The sequence below is a fragment of the Glycine max genome, chromosome 13 (genome assembly GCF_000004515.6).
Source record: "Glycine max cultivar Williams 82 chromosome 13, Glycine_max_v4.0, whole genome shotgun sequence".
Taxonomy (NCBI): Eukaryota; Viridiplantae; Streptophyta; class Magnoliopsida; order Fabales; family Fabaceae; genus Glycine; species Glycine max.
This window is the reverse complement of record NC_038249.2, coordinates 44,118,346-44,132,570: the sequence shown is the minus strand read 5'-3', so window position 1 is coordinate 44,132,570 and position 14,225 is coordinate 44,118,346. Positions and strand designations below refer to the sequence as shown.

The 14,225-nt window shown below is 34.1% G+C and overlaps 2 protein-coding genes across 3 annotated transcripts; one reads left to right on the top strand and one right to left on the bottom strand.

Annotated features, from left to right (window-relative positions):
* Window positions 1–1,524: 1,524 nt before the first annotated feature.
* On the top strand, window positions 1,525–2,970 carry LOC100817910 (F-box/kelch-repeat protein At1g80440). Its single transcript, XM_003543607.5, has one exon. The coding sequence runs from the start codon at window positions 1,774–1,776 to the stop codon at window positions 2,848–2,850; it is 1,077 nt and encodes a 358-aa protein (XP_003543655.1). The 5' UTR covers window positions 1,525–1,773; the 3' UTR covers window positions 2,851–2,970.
* A 5,339-nt stretch (window positions 2,971–8,309) lies between these two features.
* Window positions 8,310–12,974, bottom strand: LOC100795000 (uncharacterized). Of its 2 annotated transcripts, none has more exons than XM_006595081.4 (6): window positions 12,738–12,974; window positions 11,307–12,405; window positions 10,038–10,626; window positions 9,719–9,941; window positions 9,003–9,059; window positions 8,310–8,735 (listed from the first exon to the last, which is right to left on the bottom strand). In XM_006595081.4, exons 2-6 carry the CDS (start codon window positions 12,295–12,297, stop codon window positions 8,490–8,492), a joined length of 2,106 nt encoding a protein of 701 aa, XP_006595144.1. In that variant the 5' UTR covers window positions 12,298–12,405; window positions 12,738–12,974; the 3' UTR covers window positions 8,310–8,489. The 2 variants fall into 2 exon arrangements, with proteins under 2 accessions (XP_006595144.1, XP_003542107.1); XM_003542059.5 differs by having other exon boundaries at window positions 11,307–12,320.
* Between the last annotated feature and the right edge of the window lie 1,251 nt (window positions 12,975–14,225).

Genomic DNA, 14,225 nt, shown 5'->3' with positions numbered 1-14,225 from the left:
ATTGGAGTATTTTTAGGTACTATTGTTTAATCAAAGTGTGCTTTTAAGAGTAATTTTATAATGTGAGTACTTTTTTATATAAAAAATAATAATAATCTTTTATCTAAATTTTTGAGTTGCATTTCAATATCTTTTTAAATTTATCAATATTTCAAAAACAAATTTATATGATAGTATATTTTTTCTGTCTTAACTTAAAAAAATATATTAAAAAAGTTGTTAGCTACAAGTTTTAATTATAATATAAATTATATATAATTTTTTGGTACCCATGACATGGGTGACATTGATGCATAATATCACCAACTTTGTTTATAATTATTTTTTATCAAAAAATTTGACTAATCACCATCAATAAAGTGTTTCTTTCTAATCATATTTTCTTATATTCACATGACATGAAATCTTGTGACTTTATTTAAGTAAATCGAGTCTAATATTACTCGAAATAATTATTTGTTGATACATAAATTGTATATTTAAGAGTTTTTATTTATTATAATTTTTATTTATGCAAAATAAATATTTATTATTTGTGTTGCATAAGATAAAATATTACCCAATACATTTTAAAATATTAAACATATTAATATAAATTTTTAAAAAAATTAAGTAATTAAACTAATTGAAATTAAAAATTAAATTAATTATAATTTATTAATCCATATTTTAACAGGAAAATTAATTAAATTAAATGAATCTAAATCAAATACTACTATTTTGGTACATGTTATTTTGTACACAAATCCATTTATCGAGTGATTGTGCACGTATTTAACATAGCTGTTGCTTTCAATGGTAACAATCCCTACTTTTTCTATTTGCCAGTTGCCGGTTTCCTGAAAACCTTCTAGAACACCCACGGTTTTAGTTTTATACTTATTTTTTTAGTTCACAAATCATGGCAATGACAATATTGGACATTAGTAGTACTGTAGTTTTATACTACTGCTGTTCAGAAGGTTGAAACTTGCTTACGGATTCAGTTGACTGTGCATCAGAACCCGTGCGATCGACACAATTTTTTTACGGAAATAGAACAATTATTCCCAATTATTATTGCAATGAAAATATGCATGATTATATTTAGACATCCATAAATTTTAAATATTTTATTGGCATTTTTTAATTTTTTTATATTTCTCTTTTTGTCAAATTAATTAGTTATTTTTCATTTTTTTTTATCTCTTTCAAGATGTAAGACCAACTTTATTGTTGGTATCTTGATGGTATTCAAGGCAAATGAATCAATTCTATAAATAGAAATATTGAGAGGGAGAGAATAAGTGGTCTTGAGATGCTCTTAACATGTGAAATCCAATTAAGAAATCAAAATGATTGTCGAAAATAAGTCAATATTTTATGTGTGAGGGACTCCTTTTTGGTTATAGCTGCAGCCAAATAAGATGAGCATGCTAGATTGCTTTCCGTTGGTTGTAGTAACTTTTCTGTTTGCCAGTTGCCGGTTTCCCGAAAACCTTCTAGAAGACCCACAGTTTATTTATATTTTGTTCACAGATCTCAACATCACTCAAAACTTATCTGGAACACCATGTCCATCCCTATAAAAACCTCTCTCATACTCATCTCCACATATTCTGATCCAACAGTCTTTAACACTCGAAGATTCTCTCCTTTTCAAATTTCAAACCTTTTCCCCCAAAACTAACAGACCCCTCTTCTTCTTCTCTCTCTGTAATCTCAATCGTGCATGGGTCGTCTTCACTGATTCGATAATAAAAATCTCAGATTCATTCTTCGTTTTCTGTTACGATGGAGTTGATTTCAGGTCTACCAGAGGACGTAGCCCGAGACTGCTTAATTAGGATTCCCTACGAGCAATTCCCAGCGGTTGCTTCCGTCTGCAAAGGCTGGAACACGGAGATTCACTCGCCGGACTTTCACCGGCGTAGAAGAACCACCAAACAAGCCCAGGAAATCCTCGTCACGGTTCAATCCAATATAGACTCCGAAAAAACTCGAACCGGTTTGCTCGCGAAGTCCACCACGAACCCGGTTTACCGGCTCAGCGTATTCGAACCGAAAACGGGTTCATGGAGCGAGTTACCCTTGGGACCCGAACTCGCCTTCGGGTTACCCATGTTCTGTCGGATAGCGGGTGTCGGGTTCGACCTTGTCGTAATGGGCGGGTGGGACCCAGACTCGTGGAAAGCGTCGAATTCGGTTTTTATCTACAACTTCCTGTCGGCCAAGTGGCGGCGTGGGGCCGACATGCCGGGTGGGCCCCGCACGTTTTTCGCATGCGCGTCGGATCAGAACAATCAAACGGTGTACGTCGCGGGCGGACACGACGAGGAGAAGAACGCGCTGAGGTCAGTGCTTGCGTATGACGTGGCCAGAGACCTGTGGGTCCCTCTACCCGACATGTCACGTGAGCGCGACGAGTGCAAGGCCGTGTTCCGCCGTGGCGCGCTTTGCGTCGTCGGAGGGTACTGCACAGAGATGCAGGGCAGGTTCGAGCGGAGCGCGGAGGTTTTCGACGTTGCCACGTGGAAGTGGGGCCCGGTGGAGGAGGAGTTCATGGATGCCGCCGCGTGTCCACGCACGTTCGTCGACGGCGGGGATGGTGCGATGTACATGTGCTGCGGCGGTGACGTGGTTGCGTTGCAAGGGGACACGTGGCGGAATGTGGCGAAGGTGCCGGGTGAAATACGGAACGTTGCGTGCGTGGGAGTGTGGGAAGGGGCAATGCTGGTCATTGGATCGAGTGGGTTTGGGGAACCGCATGTGGGCTTTGTGTTGGATCTGAAAAGTTGGGCTTGGACTAAACTTGTGAGCCCAGAGGAGTACACTGGTCACGTTCAATCTGGTTGCCTTTTGGAAATTTAGTACCTCATGTTTTTTTTTTTTGGAAGTTAAAATGCTGAATATTATTGATGCATAATACTTGAGTTTTGTTTCGGGGCGTTTGTGTAAATACATGATCATATGAAGCAACAATTTTGTTTCTTTGGTTGCTTTATTTACTTACTCAAAAGCTTGATCATTTTAGTCTGTAGTAGCTTTTAAGGAGTTGTAGTATATATGGAGTGCACAATTACCCTTTTGTTTAGAGTTAGAACGAACAAAAGTGGAAACACGGGATATAGGAAATTGCATATCCTAGTAGACAGCACTAGATGTGCAGTACAGCAAGGAAAAGTGTAACAAATGAAGATGTTGTGCTTACACTTCATTGATGTTTTGCTTAAAGACAAAAATTAATTCGTCTTATTCTTGTTTGCCAAATTCTTCGGTCCTTCTCTATCAAGTTATTAAAAAAAACCTATTCCTCCCAACGAACCTTTTCATTGTGATGCTTACTACTCAATCATGACTGTTAGAGACTTTTAAATAAGTGTACACAGGGAATAACATTTTTTTCCCTTTGAAAGTTATTTTTATAATTTGAAAGTCATGAAATTAATCTTCTATTTATAATTTAAAAATCATAGAATTAATCCTTCAAAACGGAAGATTAAAGTATTTGTTTCCAATGGCATTGTCATTTTATTTTGTTATCTAATGTTGGTTTGCCGAAGCGGATAAAATATAACTTTGTGGATATGGAAGATTAAAGTTAAACTTATCACAACAAGCCAATTAAAAATGAACAGATCACATAGTAATGATCGGAGAAAAGCCCTCTACAAATGATTCAAAATACCCAGAAAACAACTCTGATAAACCTTCAACCAATTTAACGCATAAATTTTTTTATGAAGAAAAGTAATTACTGTGTGTTAAGAATGCCTTAAAAGATACAAGCAATTTAGGGTATGTGTATACACTTTGTGAAAACGATTTCAGAGAAAAGTCCTTGATGGCCAACAATAATACAAAGTAGGAGGAAACGATTTCAGTATTTAATATTATATTCAATCTCATTTAATCTCATCCGTCTAAAATGTTTAATATTATATTATACGGTTAGACTTCATGGTCCACCGTAGAATCTACCTTTAATTCAACACCCTCCCTTTAATGTTTACAACATAAGTTGACAAAATTCAATTTTAAATCATAGATATGGGGAGTGCACAATGATCGGTGTGGGATACACATGGGATGGAAAATGGCATACTAGATAGCACTGGATGTGAAGTACAACAAATTGACGGTTTGCCTAGAATGAATCGATGCAAAATCAATTAATCTTATTTTTCTTTCTCAAGTTTTTGGGTCTCTCTCAATTCTCAACAAATTTATACAAAACATGTATTCCTCCCAACAAACTTATAATTGATCTGTCTACTCGAAAGTATTAGCAAGATCTTTTTATGGATCCGAAGACTTTGATTATGTTTGGATGTTGGATTCCTTTAAAAAAATATATGTTTAGAGTAAAAGATATAAAAAATTATCCTTTTCCAAAAGTATGCTCACTTTTAGAACGTTTTTGTGTACTTTGATTTACAAGTATTATAACAGTTAATTTCCTTACAAATAATATTTTTAAAGTGTTTAATTTCCATGAATTATTCATGCAAAATTTGTACTATCAATCAAATAAAGATATATTAATAATATTTTTTAAAATGATGATTATAAAATTGACAATATTATTATACATTATAATTTATAATAGATGAAAGTATAAGTAAAACTTACAATATCAATATATCTAATTTAAATTCTTTTAATAATTAGATAAATGGATCCTATAACCATCAATTTAATTTTAGCTAAACCTCGACTTTAATCCGTCACCAGTAATATCTATCGCTTTCTTTTCTTAGAACTTGAGGGTTGCGTGCAGGGTTCTTTGACCATCATTTTTTTGGATCAGAAAAAAAAAAAACAGGTATTATATTGAGGATATAAACAGGTATAAAATATACCCAATCTACATACAAAATCTGCATCATCCCTTCCTATCCGAAACCAAGGCACTACAGGGGATACAAAATCAACATCCCAGAAAGTTACACCATAAAGACTAAAAAAGTCCCACTTATCCCAAAAGTTAAAGACAACTAATATACTCCAAGCTAAAAGTATACAGACAAGACCAACAACATAATAACCCTACACTGTAAAATAGTTTACTGCCAGCAATAAATTCAGTTACTCGACACCTTCATCACAAAATACCTTAGCCCCTGTCTTAAGCCTGACCGCCCTTGATACATTCCGAAAAATTAGAGACACATTGTACAAAAAAACACTTCGAATTCCTGCTCATAACCTTTTATCATACTTATATGTAAAAAGAAAATATATCTAATCTCTTGATTAGTCTCGATTTTAATTATGATTAAACTACTTATTAATACATCCTTTTTGTAAATTTACTAAAGATTGAATAAATAAGAGGTCTTTAAAAAAAAAAATGAATAAGAGGTCTTTACTTTTTGGAATCATAGGCTAGATTAATGCAAAATTTTCCGCACCTTTTTTTCTGTATACTCTTCAATTATTGAAAGCTATACATGAATGAATCACTGCCTTTTTTAGTAGGATAAAAATTTCACTAAACAATTGTTAAAAATATGTTATTTGTACTTTTCAAGAGTAAAGGTTGATGCTCAAAGAAAAAGAAAAAGAAAAGAGTAAAGGCTGTACTAATTAGCCACTTTGCCACTTCTTCCAGATTGTATTTCCCTAACTTAAACATTCTTATGATGCCGACACAAAGTTTCACTCTCTCTCTATAAAGGCAATATCCGCCACCAGGACGTTCGATACTGCAAGATAAAATAAAACTATTTAGTAAAGGTTCGAAATCAACACCCTCTAAATAGTTATTATAAGTTATTAATTTCATGCATACAATTAATAGATAAACCATCTAAACTGGGAAAAGACATATAGCCTTAGAAATTTCTAAGTATTGAATTCCAACTTTTATAGGTCGACTTCCACAATAAATAAATAGATAAGATTGTAAATTTGGTCCCTAGTTTATCTTCAGTTTCGGATTTGGTCTTCTAGTAATTTAATTTATGAATTGGGTCCTCCTATTTTATAAAATCATGCAATGTTAGTCCCAAGATCACAATTGGACGTTGACCGTTATAAAGGAATGTTGACTGTCACGTGTCACGTTGTTATTGGATGATGACTATCACGTGTCATGTTCTGATTGGTCAATGAAAATAATAGTGCATTTTATCTGTCACGTGCAACAGCTAATCTCTTTTTTTTAACAAGAACAATTAATCTTTATACAAATGTTAATGTGTGTCATAACAATCCTTGCAAGGAAAGTGAATCACACTTTAGTTTCTAATACACTTTTCATTATTAGTTAAAATATATCAAAAATTCAAAATTAAAAATTATAAAATTTTGAATGGAATTTATTAAATGTGAAGTAAGACTCTTAATATTATATGATTTTTATAAATTGTAACAAATAATAAAAAGAGTAGTATATTCAAAATAGTATGCTCCCAGCATATTATTGACACACTTCTCATACTTGCAAAAGCAGTCTAATAGAATTACACTTGTATATTTGGCCACTGTTGGGTTTTTTGAGTTTTTTTATAGGTGGAGTAAAGACTCAAATGATAAGGTCTATTTTGTCTCACTTGTTTAAGTGGAGAGAGGGGTCAGATTATGGTGTAAGAGAGAAACTCATTTGTGTGGAAAACAATTACAGGACATTGAGAGAGAAAGGAGAAAAAAATCATTATGATTTTTGTACACCTACTAGAAAGCGTTTTTTAGATTACAATTGTGTTTTTTGTTCACCGTTGAATTGAGTTGATTTTTGGAAAGTAGGTTCTACACACGTGATACTTCAAAATGTTCGGTTGGATTATCAAATCGATATCTTGAGAGAGAAATAAGTGTTTTTCATTTCTTGCTATGCATTTGGTGTTTTCCATCTTTTTGTTTATTTATTGTAAGCATTGGTGCTTGGTTTTTGTTTGGCGATTTGCAGCATGTTTCAATGCATTTGTTGAAGACTCTCTTATACCTTTATTGATTATAGTAGAGTTATTTCTTTGATTTAAATGACCGTGATTTTCTACCCTTGCATTGAGGGACTTTCCACGTAATCGTGTTTCTTATGTGTTCTATATTTTATTGGTGGTCCTCACAAGTTTTTATCTGTCATTAAGTTTGTTATTTTGTTGGTTTGTTTTCCCCATTAGCCACATCATTTAAGAGTTAAGAATTTTTTAATTAACAGTTTAGTTAAGGAACATTTAAGACTAAGAATTTCACCATTATCATTGGCTTGCTCTTTCTGCGAAAGCATAAATCCACGACGCCAATTGTGTTTTGATAAATAAAAGAGTTTAACTATTGAGCATCAAGTGTGAAGAAGAAGATGCACCTATCGACAAAGTAGGCAAGAGGAAGCATGAAAAGCGAAGCAAAGAGGTAGTGATAGGCCATAAGAACACTTAAGCTCATCCCATCATTGGCAACCAATTTGAACAAGATGCCAACTCCGCCATAAGGAAAATGAACCAACACGTGACATGTTCACAATTAGTTGTGATGAGAGATGTGCAAAGAATATTTGCAATTAACCTATATTAGCTAGCTGGTGCTGTTGAAACGTCTATGGAGTAGGACACATTTTCAATCCAGTTCACCTCTTGTTTGAGTCTGTCAGAAATGCACAAAATTGCTACTATTTTTTATTGTGCATTAAGGCCGGTATCACCCTATTCATTAGAAGACTGGTTTTAATTTCTTTAAACTCAGACATCAACCAAGTGACCTTTGCCTGTATTTTCTTCATCTAAGGCAATTTTTTATTTCACATGAACTGTACATATTACTATAAATAAATTAGTCTATTAAATGATGTTTTATCTGATTTAATAAATTCATTATTACTAGATACTGTATTTTCAATTTGAAACTCTAAAATGCCGCCCTTCCTTGAGATTGGATGTATTTTCATTAAACTATTTTTCAAGAAAAATGTTTTCAACAGATTAGGATGGAAGAAGTTATGTATGATCCGGAATTAATATAGTCTCAAGTAATTTTTACATGACACTTAACCGAGTTTTATTAACTTTCTTGTAAATTGAAAATTTTAACTTTGTATCATGAAAATTAACCGAACCCATATAAATAAATGATAGTTCCAAACGGTGCAATAATTTTCCCAAGGCAGGCCAAGATGATTTACCCCTTGAGTTTTTTTCCCCTCTATTTTATGTATAATGCGATTCTCAATAACACTGAGACTTGGCGTTAATCACGGTAAGCCACAAGAACCCATTGGAGGAGACAAATGACTACTTTTAACTTTCATTGTACACGCTCAGTTTTATTCAACTTATCGTAACCACTATAAATTTATTGGTTTGCACTCAAACACAGATGAATATTGCTTTTCAGGAACATCTATTTTTATTTATTTATTTTGTCCAAAGGAAAGAAAACAAAGGAGCTGGTAATCCTTCTCATAAATTGGACTCAGTAGTAGTACAAAGAAACTAACAGTCTCGGGTTTGTGCAATCCAATAAAAGAATGGGAGCATTGCATTGCAAGTACCAAGCAGTTCTTTCACTTATTTGCTTCTCATGCACCTAGTAATAACCTCTACAAAATTCTTATACATGTGTTGCTTCAAATACATCTTCTGCACCTTCTTTCTTCCTTCCACCCCCATTTGCTTCCTTGCCAACTGGTTTTTGAGTAAAAACCGGAGATTCTGTGCAAGAACATCATTCCCCGGATGTCCAACAGGATGAAGAAGACCAGTAACATTGTTCTCAACAATCTCCCGTGTTCCTCCAGCATCCGTTCCAAGAACCTACTCCACCAAAATGAAGATATGAGGACATAAAACTCATAGAAATTATCAACTACTTTCACCGAATAAGTTAACACAAAGAAGCACAGAAAATATTATTAATCCCAAATTCCCAACACTAGATCCATCCCCAATTGCAGCTTTTTTATAATTAGAGCCAACAAAAGTTATTAGAATGCATTGTCTTTTACTTAAAGGCTACAATTACATGCATATGCTTCAGTAACAATTATCTCGATGAGTTTAAGGAGAAAATATAAGTCATACCGGAAGACCATATGCCATTGCTTCTATAGTCACACGTCCAAATGTTTCTCCCAGCCCCTGTTCACCATTTTGCTAATTAGCAACAGCTTTGCACAATAGAGAATATTTCTTTCAACAATTAATTTGATGACTCTAAATGTAGTAATAACTGGAATGTGTAGTTTCAGCTATCTTGTCAAGCTGTAAAGTGAAATGCTTTTTCTTACTATGTTTCAATGAAAAACAGGGCCAGAAACAGGATTATTTGTTATTTGCAACAATTTCATTGATTGCACACTAAATCTTATCTTTGATTGATAGAGAAAACTAAACACTACTGGCTAGATCAAAATCCAAACATCTTAATATAAAGAGTCATAACACAGGCAAGGATACTCCAGAAATGGGATAAGGCAAGAACTTCAAGTCTTCAAGTTAACATGATGAGAATCCAAATCCGTAAAAAAAATACATATATTTCATCTACCTCGACAAATAACTTACAATGACATCATGATAATATTTCCAACATTCTGAAGCATTTTTTTCATTTACAATTAGCTTTGTTTGGAGCTATATGGATATCAGATATAAATCGGATTCATAAACACATGCACATTCAAACAATGAAGGAAAAAAATGTTATATTTTTGTATAAGCATACTTCACCTATATATGTATGTAAAAACATTTTAGGTACTACTTTACAAATAATTTAACCTTTAAGCAACACTTACCTGAGAGTTTATAACATAAACATCTGCAGCAGAGTAAAGTGAGGCAACTCGAGTTGTGGCTGGAGTCCAAAAAATTGATGTCGAGGCGTTTGGATGTTGTTCTAAGAAACTTAGAAGGCTTTTAACATAATCTGCCTTGTTACTCTTTGATCTAACAGAACCAATGAGAAGTTTGAGAGATTGTTGAATTGTTCCTTTGCCATTAGGCAACACTTGTTTCCTTCTGTTAATGTCAAAGTTTTTATAATCAGTGCAATATATAAAAATTGGATACTACACAACCACAAGTTATAAAATTTTATTTTTAAACTCATGTAACCTGCTTAAAGAATTGCTTGAGATACTATTTGAAGCTACTTTCCCATTCTTCATCAATGGCAACAATTTTCTAATACGATGCTTTCTAGTCAGGGAAGATAGGCCTTCCTTTATATTTGACACTTTTTTCATTTTCTTATCATCTTGCAACTGTCCTTGTTCAAGTACTGAGCTTACTGATTCAAGAAGCAATAGCTGGCCCTTCCCAGGGTTGATGCTGCTTAGAGATATCACAAGCATGTCATTATCAGTTAGGCCCATTTCTTTTCGGACTGATTCCCTCAATAACTGCTTTTTCTCAACCATTTTCTCGGTACTAAAGGATGGAGTGTTAAGTGTTGAAGGAATACCAGCTACAAATGCCAGTTCTTCATTAACAGACAATGCAACAATTTCAGGGAGGGATCTCAGTTTTATGCTTTCCTCTTCACACCATTTTTGCCACTGTTTAGATTGTGATTCAGAAAGAAAAACCAACATCTTTACTCTGTGCAATATATCCTTTGAACGATCAAAGTACTCTCGTCGATTTTCCATAATCCACCAGGCAACTTGGCTTGCACCAGCTGGGAAATGATCAATATATTGTTCTGGAAACATATGAAAAGATAATGATTTTCTATTAAGACATGTATAGAAGCGGAATTACAAACTCTCACTGGCAAATTATAAACTGCAACAATATATACCACTGTTTACAACTTGATAATAGAAGATTTCAGTCGAGCAATAAAGCAATATGCATACCTCCATGTATAATCACACTCATTTGTTTTCTCAATTTCCATGGCTCAAACTTCAAATGATTAAAAGGTTAGAAGTTTATGTATATATGCAGGAAGTGAGGGATGGTGAGGATCCTCTACCAATGCCATTTAATGAGACAGAGTACTAATATTCTATCAATTCATGACAAGTTTAGGAAGCCTTATACCAATAATTCTAGAATTAGTCTGAGATGTAGAATTAAGCCTTTGACATTGTTGCAATGTGTCTCCAGAAGACTAGAGTTCGTCAAAGCACATTCATTTATATTAATCTTCCCTTTGAAATATTTATAATTTTCAAAGAGCAATGGTAAGTTGGTAATGATCATATCCTTTTGATTGAGAGCTAGAAATTAATTTCAAGGCTGCATAGCTAATTCATATAATAGAAGGATTAAAAACAGTTCGGGGAGGGGGGGGGGGAGAGACGGGATGGGCCGTTAGTGAAGCGCATTTCCTTAATCACTACAATATACATAAGGAAATATCACCAATGTGCTTACCAATCCATGATGCACAGACAGCTGAACCAGCAATTACAAGATCAGCCTTCATTGCAGTTTTGAAGCTGAGATCTGATTTGTCCTCAAGCACCTTGATCCGTCTCCTAGCAAGCTCTGACATTAAACCACCTTTCCTGCTAAGCACAACAGCTGAAACAGTGGCCCCACAGCTCAAAAGTTCAGTTGCCAACTCCATCATTGAAAGTGGAGCTCCAGTCATGGAAAGCTCGTGGAATATCAAGATAAATCTTCTGGACCAAACCAGACGTGCAAAGTCCTCCTTCCTGTTACATGTGCCAGAACGTTTCTCAGGACTCCATTCCAGAATCCTATCCTCCATTGGGCCAAACGGACCAACAAGCAATCCATACGTATTATTGGTTGTAGGAATTTCTGGCTCCTGCTCCTCTATATCAGTGTTCTTAATTTCTGTAGTTGGTTTCAGCTTACCACGTGATTTACCTTTCGAAGAACGTCTGCTCTTGCTCCTCTTCTTTGAGCTTGTTTTACGATGAGATGGAACATCATTGTCTTTCTTTGCCAAAGCTACACTTATAGTTTTACTGATCCCTGCTATATCTGCACCAGTCTCATTATTAGCAGATAATGATTTATCGCTAGCAAGCAAATCACGTCGCTGAATCTGTTCAGCATCTGTGTTGGTATTTCTTGGCCCGGTTCCAAAGCCAGAAAATTCTTCCTTCTTATCACTATGAGCCCACCTGGACTGAACAAAAAATCCAAGATAAGCCCAGAGGGTGATTAGAAGCAACCACAAAAGTAAATGATTGCTCCGAAACCACAGTGCACCGCCTACGCTGATCCTTCCTTCTTTTCTTGGCGTTCGCACAGAATTAAGCCGCCGGAATGAAGGGGAATTTCGAGGATTTGATCTTCCAGACAATGTTGATTTAAAACTGCCACCTAATCTCAAAGAAGACTGTTTAGCCAAATTAGGTTGATATTCCCCTCTATTGATGCTTTCCTCCATTAGTTTCCAGAACTATCACATCACTAAAGAAGATTCTTTTAGGGACAATTCTCGCTCGAAATTCAACCAAAAGCCTCAAGGAATACTTGAAGCTTGAACAGTAGTTTTCTGAATTAACCACACGGAAGAAGTAAGCTAGAAAGATAACAGACTTAATTTCTCCATCATAATTCATTCAAACAAAAAACAAGAAAAAGCAGTTTTGCTCCTTAACATTCAACAATTCGTTTTATTGTTACTCATTAACTATTGCTCCTTCTACCAAAGAGAAGTCTATCAAGAAACCATGGAAGTAAAAGATCGCAAATTTAAGTGTTGCGAAACAGAGTTAGGTTACCAAAAAAGGAAAGTCGGGTTTTAGCAGCAACAAATGAAAAGAAAGTAAAGTTACTTAACCAAGAAAAGAAACCCATTAGAAAAAGAGAAGAGAAGGGCATTACATGGATCGTTGAAGATCTGTGCAATGATTGAAGAGCGATTCTTTGTTGAAGTTGGTCCTTCAATTCATCACTGAGCTAAGCTTCCTTCAACACCTTGAGGCCGTTTTATTGTGCACGTTAAGGTCAAAACACGCTCTGAGAGACAAGAGAGAGAGAGAGAGAGAACTGAGTTATTACTTATTAGTAAGTAAGAGAGAGAGAGAAAGAAACAATTACTTCAACTACAAAGGTCTCAGTCTCACTCTGAGTCTGATTCTCAGACAAATTCATACTATCACGTGGGTCCTGCACGTGCCATCTTTCTTCCCTCTCTCCCTCTCTCATTGCCCCTGCACTGCACCGTCGGTGACTATCATCCAAACATTCTCACCGTTTGATTAATCCAACGGCCTCTTTGCCGTTTGACCTTGGTCCCACCACTTTGACTTTCATGCTTTCGTGTTCTATTATTCAATTAGCAAGGAACTGATATTTTTGGAGAAATATTAGATTTTTTTAATTGTTTAATGATGAGAATATTGTTAAATTATTAAATGATATCCATCATGAATATTACTATGTGTAGTTATTATTAGATTTTTTTTATGGAAATAATTCGTGATAGATTGAATTGTTCATTAATGATTATTAAGAAGTTTAGTCTCATTTGTAATGTAATAAACATTATAACAATGTATGTATATTTAGATTGAAAGTATTTTTTTTCTCACATTTCTACAATTCTTTATTCAAGCTAGTTTGTTGAGGATGACAAAAAGAAGTGTACAATTATCTTTTCTATTTTCGTTCAGTCTAGATCTTTTATGCGCTCAAAAGGAAAAAATAAAAACGTACATCTATCAAACATGGTGATAAGATGGATTTCATCTTAAAATGACAGTTTTAAATTTGTAATTAAAATTAACGCTTTTGCTATTCTTGCTAAAATTTGATTAAGATTCCCATAGAAATAAATTACAATATTTAACACTACTGTTAAAAACCTCATTTAAGGTACTATTAAAAATAATTTAATTAATTAAAAATAATTTAATTAATTAAAATATAAAAAAAATAATGTAGACAAGATTGTGAATTTTTAAAATAAAAAAATCAAATATTTTTATTTTAAAATAAGAAGATAAATAGTACACATTGAATAAAATAAAATAAGATGACCAAAATTGTATTCAAGAAGGAAAAAAAAAAAAAAAAGCAACGGCTAAAGAGATAAGCATCGGACGAGTTTTTAACTGGCAAGCACTAGTATATAGAAGAAGAAGAAGAAATTAACTAAAATTGATTAGTAGAGGAGAATTTTAGTATCATACGGAATATCATACATCACCAACCATTATGAAAAAAAGTCACATTTCGTAATTAATATAATATCGATTGAAATTCACGAAGCAAATTTTCGAGATTTTAATGTAATCCAATAAATACTTGTATGAAGCAAATTGTTGACGACGTCATACGAAGCGAATTTCCGAATTTATTGGCTTTCAT